At 41.4% G+C, this 10887-nt stretch overlaps 1 protein-coding gene across 3 annotated transcripts; it reads right to left on the reverse strand.

The window, feature by feature from the left end:
- Nucleotides 1-615: 615 nt before the first annotated feature.
- Nucleotides 616-10543, reverse strand: dus1l (dihydrouridine synthase 1-like (S. cerevisiae)). 3 transcript variants are annotated; one of them, XM_085270229.1, is made up of 14 exons: nt 10216-10542; nt 9048-9289; nt 8611-8719; nt 8401-8451; nt 8144-8256; nt 7523-7605; nt 7268-7371; nt 7024-7171; nt 6304-6400; nt 4350-4438; nt 4071-4237; nt 2319-2356; nt 2015-2090; nt 616-1733 (listed from the first exon to the last, which is right to left on the reverse strand). In XM_085270229.1, the coding sequence occupies exons 2-14, from the start codon at nt 9282-9284 to the stop codon at nt 1576-1578; spliced, it is 1470 nt and encodes a 489-aa protein (XP_085126355.1). In that variant the 5' UTR covers nt 9285-9289; nt 10216-10542; the 3' UTR covers nt 616-1575. The 3 variants fall into 3 exon arrangements, with proteins under 3 accessions (XP_085126355.1, XP_085126354.1, XP_085126356.1); XM_085270228.1 differs by having other exon boundaries at nt 9048-9293; XM_085270230.1 differs by having other exon boundaries at nt 1580-1733; nt 2007-2090; nt 9048-9293; nt 10216-10543.
- Nucleotides 10544-10887: the final 344 nt, after the last annotated feature.

The following is a 10887-nucleotide window of genomic DNA, read 5'->3' on the forward strand; positions in this document are numbered from 1 at the left end:
GAGTCCTGTTAATCCGAGTTACCTGGATTTAGCATTTTTGTGAGTTTTGCACCTTTTGAAGCATTTTTAAATGGCATTAGTCCAAGAAGTTTGTGCTAAAGGCTGACGAGTGCAATTTATGACTTCTTTACTTTGTCCCTTATTAGCAGGTTTGTGTGAGAGCCATATGCATGTGGATGACGCTTGCTAACCAAACTAAGCAGAGCTAGTTCACAACTTAACTCTTCCACCCAAAAGGACTTTTTAAAAATTACAATGGGAAGAATTAAAATGTATTTTCAAAAATTCAGAGTCCAGAAACCAGAGGGTGATTTCATTATAGCTCCGTCCATTACAGATAAAAATCTATATATTTGTTCATCTGTGTTGCCAAATTTACAGTTGCCCCCAACCTTTGACAGTGTGGGGCCAACTACCACAAAACACACATCCTCTTTGATGTCCATTGTACCTTATTACCCTGTATACACAAGAGCATGTTTTACTCAGCAGCAGAGGGAGCGCTGAATTGTGTCCTTTATGCTCAAGTTCTGGACAGACAGTGATTTCATTCAAAAGGCACACAGTGCACTATGCACTATGGCTAATCTTAATGCAAAATAAAGAAAGTAACCACATTTATGACTTTAATTAAACACATATAGACAGGTAGATGCTGCATCCAGTCATGTCAGAAGAGCTTGCTCAGGCGATACTAAGGCTTCTGACCAGCTCCTGTATGAAACGCCACTTATTTTAAATATATGTCAAACTAAGAAATAAGTAAAGTTCCACTTGTGAGAACTGGTTTTATATTTTACTTCTGACTGAATTAAAATGGATTCTGTCATGTTTGAACAAGAAGATGAACGCTTTAATCAAAGTAATGTATATGAGCCTGAAAATGACACTTATCAGTCCCTATGATGGGTTAGGTAGTCCTAACTTATCAGAATGCTTCAAAGCATTACCGTGACAGACATTAACGTGTGTGCTTGAGTTGTACATACAAAATTAAGCACACTAAACATCTTGTACCATAAGTACAGTTGCAGCATTTGAACAATCGAAACTGCTTCAGGATCCTTTTACAGTTCAAGTACTTAGAAACTCTAACTATGTTCTGCCTCCACAGAGAAATAAGCAAAAGGAGACCGTGCTCTCCCTGAGCTATATATGTATGTATATGTTGGCACAGTGTTCCAGTGAACAGCAGTTGAGCAATGCAGCATCTACATGTGTGTATAACACATCTGCCACCAACAAGTTACTAAATCTTTCCCTGTGAAGACTCACCAACAACTTTGGGCAAAATAATGTCTTTAGAATATCTGTCCTTAAAAAAAATGTAAAAAATAAATAAATTATATTTGAACCACTGCCAGTCCCCCGCCCCAACTGCTTATTCACCTAGAAATCCCTTTTACATAAAAATAAGCTTTTATTTTTTGGTCTGTTGATTGATGACACTTCACCATCAGTCCCAAACAGACTACTTAGCAGCTGTGTACACAGTATGCACCGACTACTGCATGCACTGCTTCCACCCTCCAGTGAGTGTGTGGCTTGTGCACGCAGAGATGGCTGCAGTCCTGCTCATAGTAGCAGCCGAGGCTCCTCCAGTTCCCTTCTTGAATCCTGCAGAGGCTGAGGAATGTGGTCGCTTCTCTCCACCTCTGTTGTGGATCTCTCCGCCTGCTCCTTCTCCTCTGCTTTCCGTTTCTCTGCCTTGGTCTTGAACCTCAGCCCGTGGCCTGTTAAACACATTTATATCACAGATGAGTCGATCCTTTTCATTTCTTGTTTTTTCTTTTTCTTGATTGTGGATTCACAATCTGGATAATTGCTGTATTGTATTGCTGTGGACTGTGTAACCCAGTCTAACACATTAATGTCCTAACATGTGGCGGTAATAAACTCTGGGAGTCTTTGTGTCAATAAATCAGCAGACAGTGTGATTAGAAATCATATCCACTACACAGGATCAACACACAGCACCTCATGAGTGAGTGAGTGTGTGTACGTACACACTTACTTGGACAGTCTGCCACTTCTTTGTAAGCCTTCTTCTTACAGCAGCCTCGACAAAGGCTGAAGACGCACTTATTTCCCTGCAGAGGAAAGTAAAAGCTCACAGGATTCAGGCTAACGATCAAATAAAAGCAAATTAAGTGGCTTAATCTCAAAAGCGGTGCGAATGGAACAAAACAAAGAATTTCTAACTAAATGTCATGTCTAACCTTTATGAAAATGTGCTTGAGCAACTGACAATTGAATCTAATAGCTCATCTTTTAATCTGTTGTCCAAACTAGAAGGTCAGTGTTTGAATTCTGCTTACCTTTGGGTTACCACATTGTTCACATTTGATGTATTTGGCTGCAGGAAGAAATAAGATGCACATTAGTGACCAGTGACTCACATTTTCAATGAGGAACTTGACAATTTACAAGACCGGTCAAAAGTCTTACAGCACCCCAATTTTTCCAGTTATTTATTGCAATTCAAGTCCAATGAAAAGTTTGAAATGGTACAAAGGTAAATGGTGAACTGCCAGAAGTTAAAAAAAAAAAAAAAAAAAAAAAAGGTAAGGTTACACAAAACTGAAAAATATGTACATAATGTACAAAAGGCCTTTTTCAGAGAACACAATATGGGTTAACAATTTAAAGCTGTTCTGCAGCAATGGAGGTTGATCAAGCTGGTGCTACTAATTCCTACAGGTGTTCCAACTTTTCTGGATTACTTACTGTGGCGGGGCGTGGGTGGCGGCGCCACAGCAGGGAAGGCGAATGCACCTGTGCGGCATCACAATCACACCTCGCCAGCTTCAGAGTGGTGTAGGGTCCCGTCATGGGGTTGCTGTCGATGTGTGTGCCTGGCAGCCGCAAAGCTGCAGCCCATTGTAAGTGTACAGCAACCGTGTGTGGGAAAAGTGGTTGAATAAAGATACAACAAAGCATGGTCTGCCGTGGTCATTTACACTTACAACCCCCTCTGTCTGCATAAAAGCAGTGTGGTAACATACACTTGTGAGCATCACCTGAAAGTATTGTACTGCAGAAAATTCTGTGTTGCTACAAAGATGGCGCGAATAGGGGAATTAACAATGGAAGCGAGACAGACCATCAAACACTTAAAAATGTTATTCCTAAGAGAAATTGGAAAGAAGGTCAAGGTGTCAGTGAGCACAGTTTCCTTCAACATCAAAAGGCCTCAGAAACTGTGACAGGAAGAGGCCACAACTGAATCAGAGGACAAGTTTCTGAGAGTTAACCGCCTTGTGTGATCAGCGGCTCACAGAACAACAGCTTCAAGCACAGCTTAATAGTGGTATAGAAAGCAAGTCTCAGTCTCAACTGTGAAGAGAAGACTTCGAGCTGCAGGTATGACAGGACGAGTTGCAGCAAGAAAGCCATCGCTAAGACGTCAGAATAAGACAAAGAGGCTTGCCTGGGCCATGAAACCCCACCAGACTGGAAGTCTTGAATTTGAAATCTTCGACATGTAGGATCTTTGTACACCATCAAGTAGGCGAAAGGATGGTTCCTCAGTGTGGCGCATCAACTGTCAAAGATGGAGGAGGAAGAGTGATGGTCTGGGGCTTTTTTTTACTGGATCCAGGGTCGGCGACTTGTACAGAGTGATGAACTAAAACGGCTGCCACAGCATTCTGCAGTGCCATGCAATACTCTCTGGTTTGTGCCTAGAAAATAGTCGGGGTTCATCCTACGGCAAGATAATGACCATCGAGTCTCCATCGAGCTGGTTTGGGATGAACTGGACAGAAGAGTGAAAGCAAAGTGACCTACGAGTGCCACATTTATGGGACCTTCTGCAACAGATTGGGAAGGACTTTCTGAAGAATATTTGATTTCTATTGTAGAAAGACTCCCACGGGTGTGTTCAGCTGTTATATCTGTCAAAAGTAGATACTTTTTTTTTTTTAAACTCCAATTCCGTATTTGTACAATGCTTTCATTTCAGAGTGCAATGAGACATTAAAATGCATAATTTTCAATTAGAAAAACTGGAAAAATTGGGGTGTTCTAAGACTTTTGACCAGCAGGTTAAGTCGACAGCACAAACTTACGTTTCTGTTCGGGGCAGAAGTTCTTTTTGGGGTTGCGGGATCTCTTCTTCTGCTTGTTTTTAGAGAGTGTGTCAGCTGACTCACAGTCCTCCAGTGCCCTCTTCTGACAAACTGTCTTTTTCAACACTGATGCCTGGCTGTTACCGTTGGTAACCGTCTCTTTTGGCCTGTAACGTGATCATCCATCAGTGAGAAATCTTTTGAGAAGTGTGTTCATGGATCAAAAGATGTGCATTACTTTCTTTTTACTGAAGTAAGTAGAGATGTGTTGTGACTTACACTGGTCTGACATATGGCTGGCAGATCCAGTGGGGGAAAGGAAGTCCGCTTTCTTTATCTTCTGAATCTTTTCCTTTGGCTATCTCCTCCTGAATAGACAGAAAGCCACAGTCAGGAAACTTTCAGTGCCGCAATGTCTCGATGCATGCTCAATCATCCAGGTAAATAAATCCCAAAAGGTACGTCCAGATGAACAGAATCAACCTTTTGGGAGGGTGCCATAACATCACACAAACCCATTGGCTGCATTTCAAACTAAAATATAGCAAAAATGTAAAAAGTCTATGCTAATGAATCTAATAATTTTTTCCTTCTTTTTTTTAGAATTACAAAAACTTCCCAACTTGTGGAAAGGACAGTAAACACTTTCTACACTATGACATACAAATCAAAGGTCATGTGACCCTGAACAAGCAGCAACTGAACAAGCTGAAGCTCTAAACCAGGGGTGAGGAACTCCAGGCCTCAAGGGCCGGTGTCCTGCAGGTTTTAGATCTCACCCTGGGTCAACACACCTGAACCAAATAATTAGTTCTTTACTAAGTAGGACCGTGTGACATGACCAAAATCTCATATCCTGATATAAGACATTTATCGTCCCGACAACGATATAAACCACAAACATTTTTCCTTTTTTGTAAATTCTGTGAATCTCGGGCAGCTCAACTTGCGTGAAGTGTTTCCAGCTGGGCGTTGTATACCTGGAGTCGACTGTTTTGACCGATGCATGAAACGATACATTTTTAGACATAAGTTGTAACGTCTGCCATTTTCTTTCTGAGTATTTATTACATGCGGGGAAAAAGCCTGTTCTAATGTTTGAGTTTAAGGGTTATTTTGAGCACCTGACGGCTCTTTTTTGCTTCTCATCCGTAAACTCTCTCCATACTCTTTTACGTGACTCTTGCGTAGGTGGTAGAAGAGGTTTGTCATGTTTGAGTTTATGGTGGAAACCAGTTTGCAGCAAAATTTGCATCGTACAGTTTTCTACTCCGTGTCAGACTTTTCATAACCAAACCATGTCCATGCTACAGAGGCAGCCCCTTGTTTAGGAATAAGGTCCTTGGTTTTTTTTTTTTTTACTGGTCCTTCTGTTTGTCATCATTTCAGTTTATTGCTAACGACAACGCATAAAAACAGTCGCTTGTCCATCCGTAGTGTGGTTATTTTAGTTATAAGAGAAAGAGAGAACGTTAAGAAATTCATATAGCCACTACAGTGACCATCAAAACGATGAAAAAAAAAAAAATATTGCCGTAAACGGTTTATGTTGCGACACCACGAAACAAACGATAGCGTAAAACGAAACGATAGACGTTTTCGTATCGCCATCTGATATATATCGTTATATCAAACAGTCCTAACTTCAAGACATGTTGAGGTCATTTAGCCATTTAAATCAGCTGTGTTGGATCAAGGACACATGTAAACCTGCAGGACACCGGCCCTCAGGCCTGGAGTTGGACACCCCTGCTCTAAGCAGTTATACATGGTGTCAGTGCCGCTTTCCTTAAAGCTTAAAAAAATCAACAGACAACATCAGGTTAATATCAGCATTTGACTGAAATATTAGTGTCTGCCTCTAAAAATCGAACTTTCTTGCACCTTGTAGGTGTTAAGGCTGTGATGACATCTTGACCACATGTGAAAACTATAGAGGAAATGGGTCACGGTGAGTTTCTAATGCAACACAAAGTCTACTTGCTACCGAACAATGCACCTCATTATCACATCATTCCACGGATTCTTTGGGAACTGTGTTGCTGAAATGCCTGTAGTACACAGACATGACTGCAGTCTACCCACTACACAGCACAGAACTATATAAAAACATACAATGATTACTTTAATAATGTCCGTCTGCTTCTGGTTTCACCTCTGTCGCTATGGTAATGCTGAGCTCTTAGCTACCTCCTCAGTTGTGCATATTTGAAAGGATGTTTCCTGTTTGTACCTGACAGCGAAGCCTCAGCTGTTTGCTAACGTCAGCCAAACCCTCCAGAGTCTTCACCTTGGCCAACTCCTCCCTCAGGTCCTGGTGGATCTGCAGCCTGAACAGACACATGCATGCAGCATGCAGGAAAGGTCACATTTTAAAGCAGTACTGCTGAGCTATAGCAGGAAGAAACATTGTGTATGTTTCCTACCCTGTACTAGATCACTCAATGAACAGCGAGCATGAAATATGATCTGGTGCAGTTATGTTTAAACTCAGTAACTGGGTAGACATGACACGCTATCATTTAGTCTATTAGGAACTACTGAGACCTTCCTGGTGTCATGCCCGATGTTAAAATAAGCACAGAGGACAGATGTTCATCTATGCTGGCACCTGAAATGTGTTGTAGGTCATCACAGAGAAAGTTTGATCCACCACAGCTTGTATAGGAAAAGATGGACACTGTGATGTCACTTATTGGCCCTGATGTTTTAAAACACACATAATAGACGAGGGACGGAGCTCCTAAACCAGACTTTATCGTTTTTTATTACTCCACACTGTGTAAAATTAAAATCATGTTGTATTCAGTAATTTAAACTAATGACTGAGGCAATAAACTCATCAGCAAGTATTTTTTGAGCTTATAAATCAAAGAAGCCATATTTGACTCTTGGACCAGTAGCATTTCTGGGAAACAGAATCTCCAAGTGCAGGAGGCAAAGAGAGACATACGTGTGATGCCACAGCTTGAAGAGGTGGGCTCGAACATAGGACAGCGTACATGGAGGATACCGCTTCACCACCTCTAGATACTCCTCAGCCATTTCCCACACCGGGGGGCTGCGGCCTTCAAACAGCGCTGGGTTATGGAGGTTCCCCTCTAAGAACAATACAACACAGAAATTGTGGTTGCTATGGTCGTCATCGTCACATCAGGGAAGAAAAGTAATAAATAAAACAAACTCCTGCTCCTGACCTGCACTCATCACTCCCTGCACGCCTGTTTCCTGAATGCAGCGCTCCACATCACTGAGGTGCTGGATGTTGCCGTTAGCAAATACTGGAATATTTACCGCCTGCCTGTAACAAATCACAGAAGTCAATATACAATAATGTTATTTGGCTCATCAGATTTTGCTTTAATATCAAAGCTACTGCATTTAATTATTAGTTAGGAAACATTGGAAACAGGAATCCATCCCACATCAGATACAGAAGACGAGCAGCTCACCGTACAGCCTTTATGTGCTCCCAGCTAGCGATACCTGTCATGGCGCCTTTCTGGTCTTTGGTTCTGCCGTGCACTGTCAGCAGCTGGGAGACACGTCAAGACCCATCAACACAGATTTATTCTAATGCTTCTGGAAACACCATTTAAAGCAAACACACAAATCAACAGTCAGAAATGAAAATAAACTATGCAGCTGTGCGTTACGCTCGTTCAGTGAAGCGTAAAACAAAGATGGCCGAGCCACACCAAACATCAGATTTGCTGAATTTACTCCTCATCACTGCTCCAGTTTAAAAAATGATTTTCTAATGTAACACACTGTTTTCTGTGCATGTAGTTTTCCTTAAAAGCTCTTATTTGTAAAAGGACTTTACATAGAAATGGAACACATCCTTAAAAATACATACTGGCAAAGTTTGCTTATGGTGACTTTTACAATAGCCCAGCTTCAGCCCGCTCGTCTGTGTCTTTCTATACACTGTACGAAGCTCAACTTAGAAAACTCTTTCCCCCCCTTACAACAACAGCTAAAGTAAAAGGACAATTCTGTTTCTGCTACAGACTGGGAAGTGACAAGCCGGAGAGCTGGCAAACTCATTCAAATTACTGCAGAGGTCATACCTGACATCCAGCTTTCTCGAGCATCTGGGCATAGCGGACTGTTTTTTCAACCTCCTTGAACACACGGATCTTGCACGTGATTGGCACTTTGAGCTTTTCGTTGGCTAAGCTGACTGACAAATAAGGGGAAAGTTTAGGTGCCTGAGATTAAACTGATTAAACAAACAGAAGATGTGGGAAAAATGTTTTTGCATCATGAATATTCGTGAAAACATTATGTCCAACAACAGTCTTCAGTCACACAAACACAGACTTACCCATTTTTTCCAACAGGTCCCATTCATCTTGTAGAAAAACTCCATAGTGTCCTTAAAAAAAAAAAAGAAAGAAAAGAGAAAAGAAAAACATCAGTGTCAAGTTCCCCTTTCACTCGTCTGCAAGTTTGGCAACACTATTCTTTCTGATGCAATCTTTAAGAAATGGTAACGTAAGAAATTCATGGGTTCATATATGAATGAAAGGTTTACCTCTCTTAGCGATCATCTGTGGACAGCCCAGGTTGAGATCAATGGCGTCACAATAATCCTGAGCCAGCAAAGCTGCCTGAAGGAACACCTCTGGATCATTGGCACAAAACTGACACACAGAGGATGGAACACTGATTTAGATTAGGCAACAGCCAATGAAGTGATTAAGGTGATGTAATGGTTACATTTGTTTCTTTCTTTCTTTGCCTCTGATAAGGAGGTTTTGAAATGGGCAAAACTGAAAATTTAAATTAAAAATGGACAAATAACAAAAGCCTGCACTTTGAATTTTTTTTTTACTGCACCACAAACGTCTTGAAGTTTAAAAAGAAAACAAATAAATAGAAAATACAAAACTATTAAAAGCATTTTTAAATTACTGATATTACTATTTAAAAACAAACAAACAAAGAACTCAACTCAGTGTTGATTCTCACCTGTGCAATGAGAGGGCTGTCCTCCTCACAAACTTCATTGTAGAGGTTTTCCCTCCTGTAGTTGGCGTCACGGACAAACACCTGAGCATGCAGCATGGGGGTGTAGCAAAGCTGAGCACCGTGTCGGCGGCTAAGCAAACGCCAAGCCAGCTCACTCTGGTCCACCATGGGAGCCACCACATAGCGTGCTTCTTTCAGAGTTTTCCTCCAAAACTCAAAGCCCTGAAGTTTGGCCATCACAGCTGACTTTGAGAGAAAAGGAAGGATAAGAGGTAAATGGACTGGTTCTTATACAGCTTTTCTACTCTACCTGAGCATCCAATGCTCTTTCTATGCCGGTGCTTTCTAGCTAACATTCTCACACGTTCATTCAAACAACTGGGGGCAAGCATCTTGTCCAAGGATGTTTGGCATAAAGACTGGAGCAGTCAGGGATCGAACCATCAACCTTGTTATTAGTAGATGACCTCCTGAGCTGCACAGGTAAAAAGTTATTTTCCTGCAGTTTCAACACAAAAACTCATCAAGGCATAAGTTTTTGAAAAACTAGCCAACTACTCCAAACCCTGTCAATATAGCTAAAATAAATAATAAAACAATAACGTAGAAGCAGGAAGAATAAGCAGAGGTAGCCCATCAGGTAAATGTGTAACAGATACTTTTTTTGATTCTCCATGGGGAGAATCAACCCCAACCAAATGTCCAGTGTTTAGCCTCTGACCCTTCAACGCTGTCTGGGGATTTTACTTTCAGGGCTTCATTCCTGACTGTGTTATTGGGCTGCAGTATAATTATAGTAGTGAACTGTCGGTTTTCTTTTTATTTATATTTGGTTTAAATCGTCCACTTATTATTCAAATTAATTAACGAAAGTGTACTCTTTATTATTCCATGACAATTGGACAAATTGTGGCTCCAGTGTCTCTAGCATGTATCACTGACTCTTCAACTGTGCCTGAACTCTGTCAACATGTAGCTAGCAAAGCTAACCGCAGGGAACAGACATGTACCGCATGATGTCCCACCGTAGTAAGAAACACAGCCACCAGCTGAGAAACAGAGAAAATATCCCAACATAATGATACATCTCTAAGACATTTACGTTTAACCTTGCTCATGTGTTGACTGCACCTATTTAAAAATCTAGGAATTAGGGTTTTTTTTTCACCTGTAGTCCTGGCGTAGCACTTTCCAACTATGTGTAACAGCGAAACATCGCCGGTCGGAAACCTTTTTCAGTTTCCCCCGCTTGTTCTTCTTCGTCTGCTTAAAAGCAGTTGGCATCAGTCCACGTCAGTGTTTTACTGACCCCATGTGCTGTGGTGCATGGAAGCACCAGACGAAACAATAAATCTACAGTACACGTACAATGACCGTACATATGTGATTATTTTAAGTGTTCGGCATTTTAAATCTCACTTAAGAAAAAGTGCATAACTGCTTGTCATGCAAACAATTATTTTTGCAATTATATTATATTACTTTCTGTCTGCAGTTTGCATGTTCTCCCCGGGTACTCCGGCTTCCTCCCGCAGGCCAAAGACATGCACTTTGTGGGGATAGGTTAATTGAAAAATCTAAATTGCCGACAGGTGTGATGAATGTGAGTGTGAATGGTTGTCTGTCCCTGTGTGTTGGCCCTGCAACAGACTGGCGACCTGTCCAGGGTGTACCCCGCCTCTCGCGCTATGACACCTGGGATAGGCTCCAGCACCCCCCGCGACCCTGAAAAGGATATGCGATGGATGGATGGAAAAATATAGAGGTACTATGTTTAGTTTTAATATCTGTTAGTTTGGTCAAAATGTTATTGCAATTTGCCTGATGAGGTATTCATGGG

This window comes from Mchenga conophoros, linkage group LG4 (assembly GCF_057382185.1).
Source record: "Mchenga conophoros isolate Kocher_MC1m ecotype Shallow Benthic linkage group LG4, M_conophoros_male_GT1.1, whole genome shotgun sequence".
Lineage (NCBI taxonomy): Eukaryota > Metazoa > Chordata > Actinopteri > Cichliformes > Cichlidae > Mchenga > Mchenga conophoros.